The sequence below is a fragment of the Coffea arabica genome, chromosome 7c (assembly GCF_036785885.1).
Source record: "Coffea arabica cultivar ET-39 chromosome 7c, Coffea Arabica ET-39 HiFi, whole genome shotgun sequence".
Taxonomy (NCBI): Eukaryota; Viridiplantae; Streptophyta; class Magnoliopsida; order Gentianales; family Rubiaceae; genus Coffea; species Coffea arabica.
Genome location: NC_092322.1, coordinates 1,084,435 through 1,102,362, shown reverse-complemented (window position 1 = coordinate 1,102,362; position 17,928 = coordinate 1,084,435). Strand labels below are relative to the sequence as shown.

Here is a 17,928-nt window from a genome sequence, read left to right as displayed (position 1 = left end):
GAAAAATTATATATGGTCCTTTAAGGAACTGTTTCCTCATAGTTATCTATATTATATTTTAAAAGGTAAATCTCATATGCATTATCAATTTATGTAAAAATGCGCGAGCAATACACATAATTTGATTTCAAATTTTTCAAGTTTTTTGTAAAGCAAAACAGTAGAATCCCGCAAAAAACTGAAGTCTTGACCCATTTAGCTGTCCGGTCCAATTTTACATCTTCGTTTGGAGGCGAGGTAGAAGCGTCTTTTACTGTAGTTTTTTCCTTTAGGTTCCAGAGACTCTTTCTCCTAAGTTAATACTTTTTTTTTTCCGTCGAAATAATAGACCTACGATTATTCTATACTACGTGGAAAAAGAATCTGAAGAGGTCAAGAAGAAACAGAAGGGAACTGAACCACCTACCGAACTAGATGAGTACACCCGTCTGAAAGCTACTTAAAATGATAAATAGAAGGGGATTGAATTACCTACCGACCGACCCAGACGAATGCACTCGCCTGAAAATCACTTGAATTGGCTTGCCGCATTTTGTGGCAAACGGATGCCCTGATCTCTCACCCCTTAGCTCAGCGAAGAGCTCAGTGGTTTCTTCTAAGTAACGCTTGAAGCATCGAATCCGGTGGTTCTCTATTCCAAATTAAATACTACTATATATAACAATTTGTGTAGAGCAGTCGGTCCAGTCATAGACTCTCACACACACACGCTCGCACAGTCAGACACCCGTGGGGATCGAAATCTTTAATTACAAATTTAAATTAGGTAAATACAGGGGGCGGTCGGAGCCTGACGTATCAGGTATTTGCAATTGGTCTTCAAGAGCATGAGTGCCAAAACCGTCGTTGTCCTCGGCCTTGGGAGGGCTTCCGGGTGGGGTCAGGAGGGCGGTGTTGCGTGTTTTTTCCATTATTCAAAGGTCTCACTCTTCACTCTTCATTCCTTACCGCCTTCGAATTAATCATCTAGCATTCCAATTCCGCGCTACCAAAAGCTAATAATTCCAGATTCACTCCAAATCCTGAACTCACTCGAACACTAGTAGTAGAACAAAACTATGGACAACTCAAGAAAGTCGAACATCAGCTCCGACAAAGAAGATTTACATGTGGTGGATTCCTCCAATCGTGATAGCGAAGAGTTTAAGCCACCCTCGCTGCCGACAAGGTCTCCGGATTACTCACCCGAGGGATCATCAATTTCCTCGGATCACACATCTCTTACTCATGGGTCATCCCCAATTCCAACCCCGAGAGAGGAGCAAACCTCCCCGCCGCACAGCGCACCTGGAAAATTGCCTCCTAAGCCTCGGCTGCCGGCGCCGGCTATCAATCGCTACGTCGTAGGCGAGCCCTTCTCAGTGTCCAAGATGGCAGATTCAGGTGGGCAAGGAGGAAGGGTGGAGGACGGTCATGAGCAGGTTAAAGCAAGTAGCGGACGCAGGTTTCGACCGTCTCTTTGGATTCCGAGGAGGGCAAAGACAGAGCAATTGATGAAGAAGGCTGCTTTGGGGTTTAGGGCTTTTGGGTTTTTGTTCTCATTGGTTTCCTTTTCCGTCATGGCTGCTGATAGGCATCGAGGTTGGGCACTTGATTCATTCGATCGTTACAAGGAATTCAGGTCTCTCAACTGGAATGAGTAGTACTATCTCTTTTGTTTAATTATATCATTACTTACTAGTTAATATAGCTCTTATGGTCTAGTATCGTATGTGACTCTGTTAGTCTGCTGAAACTTTGCACCATAAAGTAGTAAGAAGCATTGAAAAATTTTTGCAACCAATATATGTCAGGTACTGTATGACAGTGAATGTGATCGCATTTCTGTACTCCGGAGCACAGGCCGTGGATCTGGGCTACCAGTTATGCGCTTCCAAGTCAAGGCTTCTGCACCGTTTTCGACACCCTATTGATTTTGCTCTTGACCAGGCAAGTCCATATCATTTTCATTATTCCCGATGGCTGTTCATTTAGTTATTGAACTTTCTCTTGTTTCTTTCTTACTACTTCCAAGAATTCGTCGTTAATGTTTTCGTTGCATGCTTTATAGGAGTGTTTTTTTTTTTTTGAGTATCTAGGGAGTCTGATTACTTGTTTTACCAGGCACTGGTTATTTTGCCAAGGTAAATTGGGGGCATTTGAAGGAATGTTAATCAGGGACCACACGGTAGTGGTGATGGTGTTCTCTTCATTTAATGTCCAAATTATGGTAATGGTAATCGATTGAGTAGAAGAAAAGGGGACACCTTGGATTGGGTCATTCGTGTGGTTTTGAGGTGGGTGGAAGAAATAATTGTTGCCGTGTTGCAACGTTCAAGGGTCTTTCGTAGGCCTTAGTCCGACCTTAAATGGAGTTGTAGTACTAGTAACCTTGTATTTTTCCTATCGCTTTTATGTGGGTCATAATACACTTGGCTGATATTCCCCCACAGCATTAACAGTGGCTGGAATTGGAAGTTGCTACTTTTTGCCGAGGGTCCATGCTTCTAGTTCTAAAACTATCGCTTTTGCTGGTAGATTCTCTGCTTCGTGAAATTATCTAACACGGGATACTGCATTTTTAAATTCTAAAATGATGGAAACTAGTGACAGGACTAGTTTTATAAGCTTTCAAAAGAGAGAGATCAGCAATAAGCAGAAGGCAAAAGAAGAAGGAAGAACCTGATCTTTTTCTTGCAATGTTTCAAGGGTCCAATGATGCTTTAGTATTTGCACCTTTTCCATGTTTCCGTTGCATGATATAAGTAACCTACTTGCTTTCTGCACTTCCTCATCATGGTGCTCTAATAATATTCTCTTGGTTGTCAACACCGTTTGATTTAGGCTGGTTTAGAATGGCGGACTTTAAACAATTAAAACTTGGGGCAAATTTTCACCTGCATCGGGCAGATTGTTTCTAGGATCTTGTATACAGGAGGACAAAAGAGGCTGCTCTGTAAAGAGTACTTATACAAACTTTTCAAGTTTTATTTATTCAGCCTTCTGTTATTTACCAGACTCCAAGACAATTACATCAGTCTGATCTGCAGGACCTGCCTTCAATTCGGAAGCTTCTAATCAAAGCTTAATCTAGATAGAATAATGATATGTTTTACTAGGCGTTTCTTTCTTTTCCATTTTGTTGGATTAAATGAAACAAGCTGATCTTCCATCTTATTATGGGCCAAAACTTAGTGGCAATAGAAATGGTTTGAAATTTTCAGATGATATCGTATCTTCTAATATCAGCATCATCTTCTGCTGCTACTCGAGTTGAGGACTGGGAATCAAATTGGGGCAAGGACAAATTCCCAGATATGGCGAGCACGGCTGTGTCAATGTCCTTCCTTGCATTTGCGGCCCTAGCTTCCACTGCTCTCATATCTGGCTATGGCCTTTGCACGTCCAGACAGATGTAGTATTTAGTTTGTCTGGATATATGTGATTTCTGAATTGTGTATATCTAGGTGGATTTTTCTTCCTTACAAATGGTTTTTTTTTTTTTTTTTAATAACGAATAGGACAACTTTAACACAACTGATAATACAGTGCTTTTTCGAAGATGTATGCCAATTTTTTTTTTTTTTTTTTTTGGCTATTGCTGCCTTGTGAAATATATTTGCAAACATATTTTTGTGTTGATAAATGCAGTTATATTAGTTGTTGAAGAAATGTTGTCGACAGTTAATGTTGCTGGTTCAGAAGGAACCAGCCGTGTTGAAATTGCAGTTTGTAACTCAGCTACTTGAGTTGCGGGCTGAGCGTCGGACACTTGCACCGACTCACAGTCACAGGAGAGGGTTGTGGATGTGGAGCAAGCAATGTCGACCGAGTTTGCCTTCCGTTTCCAATTTCTCAGTCCTCGATCCTTCTTCCTCCTTGAACCCGCCACCTCACCGGCAAAACACTACTCCCAATTTCCCTGAAGTTAAAAAAATCAACGATGAAGATCCCCTTCTTGCAAAAATCAAGCCTTCATCTCTCCGAATCATCAATAAACGGCACAGACTCTGTCATCTCAAAATTACTCTCTTATGCCTCAGCCTTTCTTCCCTTCTTCCTTCACAAAAGACAGCCCTCTAAGGTAAAGAATTAAAAAATTTAATGTACGAAATAAAAATTGAATTGTGTGGTACGAAATACTAAGAGAGATTAAACGAAATAAAACTATGTCGTAACAAAGTGTTTGCATTGCCACAAAAAAAAAAAAACCCGCATTGCATCAAGTAAATGAATGCTTTCGCAATTGTGAAAGAGCATTAAAGCGTAATTATAAATTGCAAATGGCCACACATTCTAGGAGTATGTGTTAAGTAAATAATCATTCACTAGAGCATATTGATAGAGAAGTTGGGCTTCCATTTTAAGGCAAATATGGGGGACGTGTGATCTAAATTTTGTCACATTTTTAATTCTCGAGTTAGTGTGGCAAAAAATTTGAGCCACACGATGATGATCTATAAGATCACGTCTACCCAATTAATTGTTTGTCCATCTCAAAAAATCTCATATGGATGATTGGAAAACTGTGAATTGTCAATATATGTTGGATATTCTCTATTTGACAAATGAGCTTAAGCCCTCAGGCGAGTGGGTACTGGGAGAAACTATAAACAAGACAACAAGCAAATTCGAGGCCCAATCCTGAGGTTTGAGCCCCCAATCCCAATAGGCGGGGGATTGGGTGGTGAAACGCAAGCGGAAAAAACAAGCACCCAATTCTGATGCCACATAAAAGAAGTTGAATTTCTATTTCAAAATCAATCGGCAGTAGACGGGGATGCTCAAAAACAAACAAGTTGTTACTTCTTGCCCACTTGTTAATTGTTCTTTTACAGCCAATTGAACGGAGTCATATTAATTCGTTGTTGTTCTGTTACTTCTTGCACGATTGTTCTTTCACAGCCACAAGCCAGGCATTAATTCATTTTACTCTCAATTTCTTGTCCCGCCACCGTTTGATGCTCATTCCCCATTTCCACTCAAGATTGATCCGGGGCGTGGCGCTGGGGAAATTGCACAAAAAGCAATGATAAGGTGAAAAAAAATTGATATGCGAGATCTGAATCTCTTTCCCACTAAGTTTCTGCGGCGCGTAATCAATGCCTTGGGGATGATTAAACGAAGGAAGCAGATGAGGGAGGTGAAAGGCACGGGCTAAGAGATTCGTGTCACCATTATTTTATCTTTGCGATAACTTCCCCACTTCAGCCTCTTATCTCTGTAAGGTAGGTATCTGCTACCTCCGTTCCTGTCCGCCCCCCAGATCGAAACTCTCTCTCAGTTGATTCTGTTCACGTACCTTTTCGCCTAGCCAATGCCAGTTGATTATCGTTACTCTCAAGTGATTCTTCCCTTTTATATTTATTTTTGTAATGACAAAATTAGTTAAGCCAAAATGCTCTTCACCATAGCCGGGAAATGTTAAATTTTGAAGCAAGATTTTGCTTTTACAATTTTTGCAGCAAGGAAGATGCTAGTCGTCTTGATTGCAGGGAGGAGGGATATTTTCTTCTTCCATTCAGGGGTAGGGGTACTTCAACAATTTTTTAGATCAATCATGGGAAGCTGATGGGAAAATGTATAGTAGAACCGACTAGAACAGGTGACTGTGTGATTTTGTGAATTTACATTACATTACATTACATTAGTGTCTGTCATCAAACCATTACTACTCTCTGCATTACCATCATTTAGATAAACTTGCAGTCCAATCAAACTAAAAAAGATTCTGGCACTGATTTGATAAGGGTACGGGTACTCGATCCACTGATTATTAAATTATTAATGAGTCTCTCTCGAACGAATCTCTGTCTCGATATATTATTATTGTTATTATATGGGCAAAAACTTGCACGGACACGTTCGTCCTAGAGCAAATTGCGCGAAATATCACTGCTTTATTGCGAGGTGCCGATTTTGTTCACTAAACTTAATCATTAACAAAAAAATGTCATTGCATTAGTAAATCTATATTATTTTAATCACTTCATCTCTGTTTATGATGTTAGAAGAGACGGAAAATAACTTTTTGAGGGACAATTTTATCTACACAACTTTCGTGGAAAAAATTTCATCTAATAAATGAAGGGACAATAGTGGAGTTTTGAATGTTGGTAAAATTTTTGACAAAATAAACAATGGATGAGAAAAGTTGCAGTATAAATCTAGCAAAATCAAAGTAATCAATGAAAAGAATCAAAAAATCGACCAAAGATGAAGATTAGCAATAGCCATCAATTTGCCGCCTTTCAAACTTGTGTCCTTGCTAGGCCCTCAAATCCACATTGATGCATTAACAATTGTCTAGGTTTTAACAAAAAGAACAATGACTATTTTTTTCCTATTCTTTCTTCCAAGTTTCTCATTCAGATATTTTACTTGAACCTACATTTTCTCAACTTTGTTTTGCAACTTGAGAATTTGCTGCCGCAAAGTTTCATTCTCAGTTTCCAACCTATTTACTCTCCTTGAAAGACCAGGTATGACTTGTTTGGAACGCTCACACATTTCATCATCATACCAATTCCAATAACCACAACCATCAACCTATAAAAAAATTATCCAAATTCTTTTTAGCCGATAAATGTCCAAAAAATTAAACATAAACTTAATTTAATGAATTTCTTACATCTTCACACACTTACCTCGCCATTAGCACATTCAACATATCTCCTTACCGGGTTCCTATCAATCCATGAAATCTTCAAATTGGTTTTAGTACCACAAGAGCAGATCGAGATTGTTTCCTTGCGTTTTCCTTTCATGAAGCTTAAACACATTCCCAGCAAATTGCAACTGCTTATATTGCCCCTCCTACTCCATATTTGAGGACAAATCTATTAGAGGATAAGGGTTTGTACTTTCTAATTGAACTTGAGAGTGATCTGACACATTTGAGAGCAATTTATGTTGAAGAGATTCAAGGAAAAGACTGAATAAATGAAATTGCTCCTCAAAAAGTTATTTTTCATCTCTTATGATGGCATAAATATACGGAGCGATCAAAACGGTACACATTTACTAGTTTAGTGATATTTTTGATTAATAAAAATATTTAGTGACTAAAACCTACATCTTGCAATAGTTTATTGACATTTGTCACAATTTGCTCTTCGTTTTACGGGGAGGGCGAAGTACACAATCTGCCCCCCAAAGGGGAAAAGGAAGAAAAATCAAATTCCCGGTTTGACAAAGCTAGTCGACAACTACAAATTGAAAGCTGCAACTGCAAGACTCATGCATACTTTGAGGCATTTGCCATCCCCCAAATAACATACATAGAAAGAAAGAAAGGAAGAAATAGTAGCAAGTAGATCTCAGCCAAATTATTCGGCCATGGCAACCGGTACTCCAGTTAACATCCCCTCTAAAATGAAGGCCTGGGTCTATGGCCAACCTCGGTTGATGTTCCTGACGTAAATGATGACCAGGTTTTGATCAAAGTAGTTGCTGCGTCCCTGAATCCAGTCGACTTCAAACGCATGGCTGGATCATTCGAGGCCACTGATTCTCCTTCTCCGGTAAACCTCCTTTTTTTTTTTTTTTAGCCTTTTGTTTTAGTCACTAGATAGTCCTTGTGTGGATTTACTGTGTTTTTTTTATCAGGTAGACTGTTGCGGGATATGACGTCGCGGACGTGGTAGTTGGAGTTTTTTTTTTTTTTTTTTTTTTTTTGAAAAGAAGTGGTAGTTAGAGTTGGGATCGAAGTGAAGGAATTCAAGGTCGGGGATGAAGTATATGGAGAAACTCACGAGCATGCCCACCACCCAAAGGATTGTGGGTCACTGGCGGAGTACACTGCAGTGGATGAGAAGGTTTGGGTTTCGCCGAGGCAGCTAGTCTTCCTCTCGCCGTTGAAACAGCGTGCGAGGGCCTTGAAAGCGCTGGCAAATCAATTCTTGTTCTAGGTGGTGCTGAACTTCCAGTACTTTAAAACACCTAGTGAAAATCAGCTCTAATTGGTCAGTTCCAAAGAATTCGTGATAAATGATAATTGTTGAGAATCAATCAACAAGAAGTGGTAGCAGTACTGTACTAAGTCATCCTTGGCAGAGACAAAAAAAAAAAAAAAATTTTTTTTTTTTTTACTTTATGTATCAACGAAAATTTCATATTTGGCTGAACCTTCATAGCAATTTTACGTTTGGCTTTTGAATTATTAGATCCATTAAAAGTAGTTCTGAAGATTGACCTTTGATCAGAACACGACGATAATTCATGCATTGACTGAAACGGTTTCTTGATCCGGGGCAGCGGGCAAAGACTGTGTTCGGTGCATCCAGAGCGGCAGCAACTTCTAGGTGCTGATTTTGGCAATCGACTGCAGGAAGAACAAGTATGAAGATTTGCCAGAGAAATTTGATACCGTTGGTAAGAATGAATCCTAAGCAATCAAATCAGTCTCTTGCTCTCTGTTTACTGCAGCACGTAAAAGTTTCTGGTGCTAGTAAATCAAATGAGCAGGTGAGAGTGGCAGGGGTATCGAGGCAGTAAAAGAAGGCGGAGGGAAGGGTGGTGACAATCCGGCCGGCGGGGCCAGTGGTTCCCTTCCCCCTGCTAGTCATAACGTGTTTGTGGTCACTTCAACCGTCTCCGTCTTAAAGAAACTCAAACCTTTCGTAGAGGAGGAGAAGCTGAAGCCGGTGATTGACCCTAAAGGCCCATTTCCCATTGAAGCATTTTCCCATATTCAAAGTGGCAGAGCTACCGGCACGGCGATCATATATCCAATGCCCTGATCTCAGGGATCATTGCCCTCTCCAGTCCCCGGAGTGGACGCATCATAACCTTTTTCACTACACCTATTAAATAGTAAGAAAAGGATTCTAGATTGCCTTTCTTTCTTTTCTCTTTTAATATGCTGCCACTACTAGTTTGGTAAGAGACCACTAGTAGTTTGCTAGTCCTATTCCTTTTTATATTCCGTAGCAAAAACGCCAAAAGATTTCCTTTTCACTGTGTCTCCCAACTTTGACTACCTGAAATGGCATTCCTCCAAAAAAAAAAAAAAAGGAAAAAAGAAACTCCCCTTTAACGGAATGAGTGGGGAGTAGTGTCCGGTTGACTTTTCCAAAGTTAGTAGAATCCGTCAGACGAACAATACTAGTACAAGTTACGTCATCGTGTTGCTGCAGTCTAAGTCTAAGGAAGGAAAACAAAACAAGATTGAGGTGCCAGTAAAAATTTATTATATTGATAAATTGGATCAAGCAGCACGTTACATGATGGATGCTGCATCATCCGATACTATAACAGAGAATATAATGACGGATTAAATGCTAAGTTGTAGTTATTGGTGTGTAGATCAAATTTTGCGGCATGAAGCAAATAACAATCTTCACTTCTTCTATACATAATGCAGTGGTAAATTTTCAGGAATTGGTGTGGCTGGTTCTGGAGTCCAAGCACCAGCAATAATAGTCAGACCTTGAGATCTCTAGCAATTTTTCAGGAGTCATCCTCTCGAGCTCGTTCTGTCGCCATGATGCAAAATTGTTGCGGTTCTGGGGGTCGGTAGCAAGAGGGCAGTCCTCCGTATCGTGATTCTGTGATCTCATTCTCATGTAGAGCCTCAGTGTAGCAACGCAGTCTTCATACGGATCTTGCTGGCCCGTTTGAATGTCATAGCTGCCCACCGCCGCCACCCCCAAAAAGAAAAAAACATGATGTTGTTATTCTTGATGTAATGTACTACTAACATCCAGAGTTTAATGAAGCTACTTACCCAAGGTATGCTTTTGTCAAATACTTGAGCGAGTTGCTAAGCTTGCTGGTTTTCATAAGTGGTGGATATTTGGCCGTGTCCCTGCCAAAAAATTTTTTTTTTCAGGAAAAAAAAGGAGTTTCACAGGTGTCAAAATTGGTGTTCCTGCAGCAAAGTGTGTATATATATATATAATTGGTGGGTGGCCCCGTAACTAGCTAACTTGCCTGATCATTATCGGTGGATACTCCATTTCCAAACACTTGAGATCGTGATCCAAACCATGTCCCACAAGGACGCGAGCTCTTCCTCCTCTAGAACGTATGTGCCATATTGGTTCCCCGTTGCATAAATAGTCCTGAATCCTTCTCTGCACTTGTTTCAACGGCATCGCTTCCCTTAGAAATTCTGGTCGCAATCCCGTTGTTTCATACCTGCGGAAGAATTTTTCAAAGTCCGTCTCTAGAGTGCAAATTCACTGTCTATGTGCCTGTGTAGTATGTGAATTTTGATGATCTTTTTGTTGCGCCATTACCTGTAGTTTGTGACGGGAAGCTGTGGCTTGACATATGTATGAAAGATTATCCTTTCGTGCTCATCGATGAGGCAAACTCTTGCACACAGATCTAAAGAGCCATCGCTACCGCCTCCAACCATTTTGCAAGCCAGGGCGACCACCTTCGCTCTACTGTTGTCCAGCCTTAATTCATCTTGTATGCCCAAATTTGCCAGACGACACAGAACCCCCTACAAAAACAAAAAAGTTTTACTATTTGTCGTGGAATGGAAATGCGAACATATAGCTGAGTTTAACTGTCGTTCCATACATTGTTCGAACGTGAGAATTGGCATGCTTCCCGGTGATTCCAGAGCCCACTGCGACTGCTCAGGACTGTTAGGCAAAGGTCACATCCCCGGTCCTTGAAAATCCTCTCACATTCTGCTTTCGGGAGCGGCCCTGGTTTTGCAATTCAATCCCGCATGTGTCAGAACCAACCAACCACATCAGATCAAATGGAAAAGGCAGAGAGCCGAAAATGGTTGAATAATTACTGTGTTCGCTAGGACAGAAATGATTTAATTAACCTATAAGATGTTCTCTCAGAGATTCAAATGATCGACAATGTTTCCTGCAAATCCCGCACATGGGTTCATGAACCGAATGATAGGATGTCCTCATGTGTTCCACAAGGTGTTCCATTTTGTTGAACTGCCTATAGCATGCAGCGCATTTGTTCCTGAGACATTATAGACAGCATCATCATGAAACGCTAAATTATTGCCTCTCTCTTTTTCATGCACAACATGAACCTTTTCATCTTGATCAGGAGGTAACAATAAATAAAACAAGTATTCAATAGCACGGTAGAGATTTTACCTCAGAGTCTCGGAAGACTCGTGCCTGCTGCCCATACCGAACTGATCTCACGGCTAACAATGCACCGGTGCTTAAAGCAGTGGAGAAGAGAGGCAGCAGTTTTCAGCAAGAAAGCTTAAAGGTTACAAGGTATTTATATCAGTTGGAAAGAATATTATTCTTTCCAACCTGAGGATAAAAAGAAAAAGATACCTGGATGGTCAAGACCGCCATTCCCTTCGAGTCACGCCAATCCTGGACCTCAGAGCCTCAGACGATCCCTCCATTCTATCTCTTTTTCTCTTTCTTTCTCACTGTAGAAATTAGAAATTAGAGATTAGAATTAGAATTAGAATACGCCCTGTTTAACTTAACCATGTCACGTTGGCGGGCTATCGCCTGCTCCACACGACCACATTCGTTGTCATCCAATTTCTGGGGGCCCACATCGAGCAGACACTAGTACTAGAATCTTTGTAATGTTAATGAATCACGTCTGCACCAGATTGATCAAGTAATAATTACTAAGTTACTACTACCAGCTACTGGTACCAAATATGCATGACTGCCCTATGAGAATCAAAGGCATAATACTCCATACTTGTGCATGCATGTCCTTTTCTTGGCTGATCTAGCAGAAGAATGTGTTGGACAGTCAGTCGTGGAAACTAAGGACTAATATTATTAGTTGGTCTTTTTTTTGACAGAGTGGTGCTGCTCAAATTCTTTCTTGAGTACGGAATAAGTTTAGATAAGGTCAAAAGCTGCAGTATACTGAACAGATTGAGTCTTGAACTGTTGATCGACATAAATTCCAAAAGAGGGTTTGGACGGGAGCGATGAACTTGGAATTGAACGGTCAATGAATGTTGATCAGAAAGTGCACAACAGGAAATGGGGGTTTTACATAAAAAAGTTAAAACTGAGGTTCAAACAGTACAATCACTTTCGGCAGTGCCGCAAAAGCGGCTGAGGCAGGTGATAAGGGAGGTATTCAAGGCAAGCAGCTAATGAGGAATTGAGAATGGGCAGCTTCTTTACAGCACATTTGTGCACCCACGGTGTTTCTGTGGCAGAGTCATTGTTCATTTTCTTAAAAAAAAAAGTAGTTTACATTTTTAAGAAAGAATATACAAGGCCAAGAGGGTTGAAGATCAACGTTCAAAAATTCGAGTGCAATGACATAGCTCGTTAAATGTTGACTAAAACGTAATGGGCGACCGTTGAAGGCCACAAGCCTGTTTCAACTTCAAGCATGGGGGAGTGGGACTGGGCAGCGCAGAGACAGACAGAGAGTTGCTCATGGTTTTGACTTTGGCTGAGGAAGGTAACAAGTGACAAGTAGAACGAGAGTAGAAGATGACCCATATCTTTTTGACTGAGGTGGGCTCAACATATTCCAGCTTTGAAGATACCTTCTGAAAAGATCAATCTTGAGAATATTTCAGGACATGATTGATTCTGTGGTCCATTTCCTAATTTCACTGTTTCCATTAAAATAATTATCTGCTTGGAGAGTACATAATGAGCTCAATTGTAAAATGCATTCTAGACTTTCTTTGAGTTGCAAGGTGCCCCTGAAACTATCAATTCCAACGTTATACGCCCTTGTATTATCAATTTTTCGCGATATACTACACTCAATCTGCTGCTAGGGGAACTCAATGATCGGGCAAAATGTCCTTGAATTTAGTGAAAAAGTCAGTGATATCCCTGAATGTAGCTAAGTGGCCAAAACGTCCCAGTAAATTATTCACAAACATCCTAGAGAAACAAAAGTGAGTTCTCTTATTACCCCTACCAACTTTCTGAGCAGAACATACAGTTCTTTTTTTTTTTTTTTTTTTTTTTTTGAACTTGAACATACAGTTCCTTTGTATGGAAAGTTGTTTGTTTTGAGAAAGTACAGCGTTACAAGCATAACAAATAATCATTTTCCTAGTACTGTATGACCTATATAATATGCAATTACAAATGTTCTTCATGAAGTCGTAGTAATTACATAAAATGGAGGTCTTTACCAGTCTTCCTATCATGGTGATTGTCTGCTAAGGAATCTTTAGCGTTTTGTCTATCTTTTGAACTTTCAGACGTTTTAAAACCTGTCAACTTCCTTCCTTAAACTAATTATATGTGATACCCGTCTTTCCAGCCCCCCCAAAAAAAAAAAGGATACCCGAACCATATGAATCTATGTATAGTTAGGCGCTACACCTTACGACCTAGTGATAACATCATGAGGCTAGTTGATGTAAAAAACTCGACCTCAAAAATTCAGATTAAAATACGAGAGCCCGAAGTTAGCTTTTATTCTCTCAATCTGCGGTAAAGGAAAGAAGAGTAAGGAAAGTGATCTCTGTCCATGTCGTGTTGGTCGGTCATATATACATACGTATGGAAGAAGAAGAAATGAAATACAAGGAAAGTGGTCTCTGTCAAGGAGAAGAAATGAAACACCAACATATTTTGTTTGGAGAAAAAAGAAGGAAAAGGTATTCTCTTTCTCTCCTCTAAACCAATCCAAACACAAAACGCCTAATCTCTCTTATTCCTCTCTTTTCCTCGATCGAAACAATGGTTAGGGTTTAACTTTAGCGGGCAAAAGATCCTGCGAATTAATCTCTAAGATACGTGAAACCTAATACTGTAGTTAATCGTGTTTTTCATTAACGAAATAAACTTATTAAGCACTCAAATGTTTGATGGTGGATTTTTTTAGAGGAAATAGAAGGACAATAAAAGAATCATTCTATTAAGAATCATCTTCTTTTTATATAATTTACAATACAAGATCGCTGTTTAAAAAGTTTTCTATGTACCTGAGACGTATCCATTCAGTCATTCAAGACTTTTACGAGCAGACGTGTGTGCTAAATAGCAAATGTACTGCTCAAAATCCCAAAAGCATTCACCATATTAAGTTGTACCATTTCTTATTTTGAAGATTTTCTGACAACAGAGAGACGAGAGAGACGTCAATATTGATAATGAATCATAATATTTTTCAATTATCTTTTAACAGAAGAAAGGTAAAACCTAGGTGTTAACGAGGGATCTGAATTTAGAATCTTTAATTTTAAAATTTTAATATTAATCATTAGACTAAAACCTATCGTCAAATCATGAATATCCGAAGGATACAGGTACTACTAAATAGTCAAGGCAATGGATGATTACAGGAATATACGTACATGAAACCGAAGAGCACGGTGGGATAATTTCAGAAATCTTCCTTTAAGTTTTTGACAGTCTCACAATCCTCTCCTCCTGTGAGGTCATTGGGTCCAATTGTTACATCAATCATGGAGAAATGACTTAATTACTCACACTACTTAAAGAGATATTTTGCAATTATGTTCACATGATTAGTTAAATTGTCATTAATTAGGTTTAACATAAATAATGACAATTTATAAGTTTTTTAAAAAAAAAAATTCTAACATGCCATTACAAAAGAGAGGGGGCCAAATATAGGCATCTTTTTATGATTCATAATTGATGTGTGTGAGTAGAAATAATGATTCAAACTTTAGTGATTTTTGTGAAATACGAGAAATATAGCTTCTTTAGGCATACCTAAGGATTTAGGAGACTTGAAGAAAAAATTTGCTCTCAAATGTTTGGTGATTGTGAAAATCTCAAGGTCAACTTCTAAGATTTTTCTGCTCTTAAAGTTTGGAAAATTTTATTATTTGATTGCAGATGTTAAGGTAATCCTTGATGGTCAATCTTAACAGTGACCTTACAAGTGAAAATGAATAGCTTGGATCAAACAAAAAAAATGAAAAATATGACATTATGTAGTTTGTTTTATGTTCTATATGATTCGCTCCATTTGATGATTAGTATTCAATTATAGTGTTTTTTCTTTTTTTATCCTAATTGTTACTTTTATTGCCATAGAAAATAGGTGTTGTTGTTGTATGAAATATAGGTAAAGATTGTTGGTTGTATGCTACTAAATATGACATTATGTAGTTTGTTTTCCATTTGACTTCAGTTTTAGGGAGGACAGTGAGAGTGTCAAAGATCTCAGGAGAAGTTTTTTAAATTATCCCTAAAATAATATTATATGCCTTGCTCAACCTCTCTACCAATCCAATATGACGCTTCTTCCAGAGTTTCTACATTCCACTGCGCTGAGCTTCGTTTCAACTTTCAACTCAAAGGGCCAAGATGCGTGCCAAAATGACAGGAAGCGAAAAGAAGCAAGGCTGGTGGTCACTGTCCAGCCATTAAGGCTTGGTGGGAACCCTGCCTCCCATCAAATGCCACATTTAAATTGGCTTGGTTTCAAAAAATTCACGCGGGTGTGTAATGCACCGGTTTGATTCGATGATAGTTCAGTTCCCTTCGAATTATTTCTGGATCTCCTTAGATCGCCTCTTTTTCCTAATATAGAATAAATTAACTTATACAATAGTCTCCCAAAAAAAAAAAAAAAAAAAAAAGGAAGAAGCATAGGATTCGTCAACCCTCAAGGTGGTCAAAAAAGTTGGCAAAGGAAAGATAAAATATGCACCTGCACGAGCGAATTGACATATGTGGAATCATGCAATTTTTGTCTGGCCATTTTTATGCCCATCGACGTTGATCGATACTACTATTATTAGCGTAATTCAGGACCGGTCCATATCACCGTCTTTTCAGTTTCTCTTCTTCTTTTTTTTTTTTCCTTCTTTTATGGGGGCGTGTTTGGGTCACCGGACCAAGAAAACGAAGTGGGTAGGAGTCGCAAACTTCTGGTTTTGGGGATGCCAACGTTGCTGATTTCCCAAGTGGTTGAACATTATCTTGTGTTCTAGGTTCCAACACACAAGGTTCTTTCCAGTTTCTTAAACTTTTCTGTGTGTGCATCGGATCATGATCTAGGAGGTTCTGCGGGATCCCTGGACCACTTCAAACTCAACAAAAGTCAAATGGGCTTTGATCTATCTTTCTAGAGCGTGCATGACACGAGACAGTAAAGTTTGTTCTACCTTGCTAATTGGGTGTGGTGGTTAACAAAATCAAACGATGGGGAAAATAATTAGTTTGTTTAGATGGAAGATTATTTAAAATGATAATTTATTTAAAAAACTATTATAATAGTTTTTTATTTTATAATTATTAAAAAATATATTTATAATATTAAAAAAAAAAAAGCGACTTTCAACAAAAGTAGTCGCATGCTCCCAGGTGTATCATATCTATCTATCTCTAGATCAAGGCTTTGACTATGTTCCTTTTTATATTTAACGATAGCAACTCGGGAGTTGAAGTCAAATGGAAGTTGTAAAGGTCATAAACTTTTTCGAAAACGGGAAGATGCTCGCGAGATCGAACCGACCAATGATGGAAAAGATTGCCAAATAATGCCGGCAGAGGAACGCTTTATCTTTTTTTCACTTGAGTCAGAGGACCGTTCACTTCCACAATTCAACTTGGCTTGATCGCGAGAGGAGAAATTACTTTAAAGACTACTACTACCACACGCTCATTATTAGAAGTACTATATAGTTAATTACTTTCGCTGCTTGGCTCTCAGGATACAGGAAAAATGGTTTTGATCAGTTTATTGTATATCATCAAATTACTTGCTTATTTCCTTTTTTTTAAATATATTCCCTCCGTTCCACTTTGATAGTCTTGTTTTTCTTTTTCATCTGTCCCAAATTGTAGTCCACTCTCTAATTGAAGAATGTAGTTGTATTTTAATTTTTCTAAAATACTCTTATTCAATGTAAGTTGTTGTTACTATAAATTTACCTCATTTAATGATAGTTGATTCTTTTTTTACTATCAATTCAAGTTCACATAAAGTTGTACTCTAATTAATGTGAGGGTATTTTAGGAAAATAGCCACCTAAATTGATTGTTCCAACAAAGTTAACTACTTTTTTCTTAAACTATGTGGAAAAAAAAATCAAGACTATCAAAGTGAGACGGAGGGAGTATTATTTAACTTTCTTTTAGCAGAACTTTTTTGCAGTGCCTGGGGGTTTTTTTTTTTTTTTTTTTTTTTGAGGAATACTAATATCATTTCTTTTTTTTAAAAAAAAAAAAAAAAAAGAAGATCAGAGTATTATTCTGATGAACATGAATTTGCTCCAATGGGAGTATTAATCATTCTATCTGAGATAATATGTTGAAAATTTTTAAACTTCCTTTTTCATCGAGTGACAAAATGATTTTTGCCAACTTCATATTTTGCATCAACTACATGATATATCCTCTGGATCCTAAAGATATTTATTAAATTTAATGAATCTGGTGTGTGTGAAACCTCAATAATGCAGATCCCAATCTAGTCGTACAATGGATGGCTGGGAAACAGGCCTCGATATCGTGTTTTATTGGTAGGTCATAAGCGTTCTTATAACAGTCAATGGGCTCGTACGCACTCGAAACCAACGCAGACTGACCCCCGTAGATTGCCCAGTGTTACTCGTCCAATATCTTCTCGGGCTGGGCTTAAATAAACTTCCTTATTGGGTAAAAGAAAAGGGAGAATCGTGCAAAATATCTCTCACATTTTATAAAATAATTTTTTTGTCTCTCATTTTTAAAAGTATAATTTTAAATTCCTTACAATTTTATATTAGTTAAATTTGGTCCCTACCTAAGTTTCTGACTAATTTTTTGCCGGAATTCATCATGTGTCTTGCACGTGATCATTTTTTAAGAGCAAAATTGTCAAATTATTATATTTTACATAATTCGATTCATAGTTTCTCATGCAAGGCACGTGACAATTTTACCCTTAAAAAATGATCACATGCAAGATACGTGGTGGATTCCAGCAAAAAAACTAGTCGACAATCTAGGTAGAGACCAAAATTGATCGAAGTGAATTTGTACGGGACGTAAAATTACAATTTCAAAAGTAAGGGACGAACAAAGTCAT

General features: G+C 38.5%; 2 protein-coding genes and 1 long non-coding RNA gene across 6 annotated transcripts; 2 read left to right on the top strand and 1 right to left on the bottom strand.

Annotated features, from left to right (window-relative positions):
- The first annotated feature begins 680 nt into the window (after positions 1 to 680).
- On the top strand, positions 681 to 3,540 carry LOC113699082 (CASP-like protein 4A1). 4 transcript variants are annotated; one of them, XM_027219169.2, is made up of 3 exons: positions 681 to 1,621; positions 1,794 to 1,929; positions 3,229 to 3,365. In XM_027219169.2, exons 1-3 carry the CDS (start codon positions 1,059 to 1,061, stop codon positions 3,343 to 3,345), a joined length of 816 nt encoding a protein of 271 aa, XP_027074970.1. In that variant the 5' UTR covers positions 681 to 1,058; the 3' UTR covers positions 3,346 to 3,365. The 4 variants fall into 4 exon arrangements, with proteins under 4 accessions (XP_027074970.1, XP_071913018.1, XP_027074972.1 ...); XM_072056917.1 differs by having other exon boundaries at positions 684 to 1,621; positions 2,824 to 3,293; XM_027219171.2 differs by lacking the exon at positions 3,229 to 3,365 and adding an exon at positions 2,104 to 2,479 and having other exon boundaries at positions 686 to 1,621.
- Positions 3,541 to 7,365: 3,825 nt separating this feature from the next.
- Positions 7,366 to 9,491, top strand: LOC140010258 (uncharacterized). Its single transcript, XR_011817560.1, has 3 exons — positions 7,366 to 7,502; positions 7,588 to 8,793; positions 9,358 to 9,491. It is a non-coding gene; the product is annotated as an uncharacterized lncRNA (long non-coding RNA).
- On the bottom strand, positions 9,154 to 11,098 carry LOC113697758 (RNA exonuclease 4-like). Its single transcript, XM_027217340.2, has 7 exons — positions 11,064 to 11,098; positions 10,772 to 10,923; positions 10,513 to 10,643; positions 10,221 to 10,432; positions 9,913 to 10,119; positions 9,707 to 9,787; positions 9,154 to 9,609 (listed from the first exon to the last, which is right to left on the bottom strand). The coding sequence occupies exons 1-7, from the start codon at positions 11,096 to 11,098 to the stop codon at positions 9,354 to 9,356; spliced, it is 1,074 nt and encodes a 357-aa protein (XP_027073141.1). The 3' UTR covers positions 9,154 to 9,353.
- Between the last annotated feature and the right edge of the window lie 6,830 nt (positions 11,099 to 17,928).

What these genes read in the sequence shown, in the direction of transcription:
- LOC113699082 (XM_027219168.2), top strand. Translation starts at nt 1,059, where the DNA reads ATGGACAACTCAAGAAAGTCGAACATCAGCTCCGACAAAGAAGATTTA. An exon ending in GATCGTTACAAGGAATTCAG is followed by an intron (nt 1,622 to 1,793) that starts GTCTCTCAACTG and finishes AATATATGTCAG; the next exon opens with GTACTGTATGACAGTGAATG. An exon ending in TTGATTTTGCTCTTGACCAG is followed by an intron (nt 1,930 to 3,203) that starts GCAAGTCCATAT and finishes TGAAATTTTCAG; the next exon opens with ATGATATCGTATCTTCTAAT.
- LOC113697758 (XM_027217340.2), bottom strand. Translation starts at nt 11,098, where the DNA reads ATGGGCAGCAGGCACGAGTCTTCCGAGACTCTGAG. An exon ending in GAGTCTTCCGAGACTCTGAG is followed by an intron (nt 10,924 to 11,063) that starts GTAAAATCTCTA and finishes ATAATGTCTCAG; the next exon opens with GAACAAATGCGCTGCATGCT. An exon ending in TATCCACCGATAATGATCAG is followed by an intron (nt 9,788 to 9,912) that starts GCAAGTTAGCTA and finishes ATTTTTTGGCAG; the next exon opens with GGACACGGCCAAATATCCAC.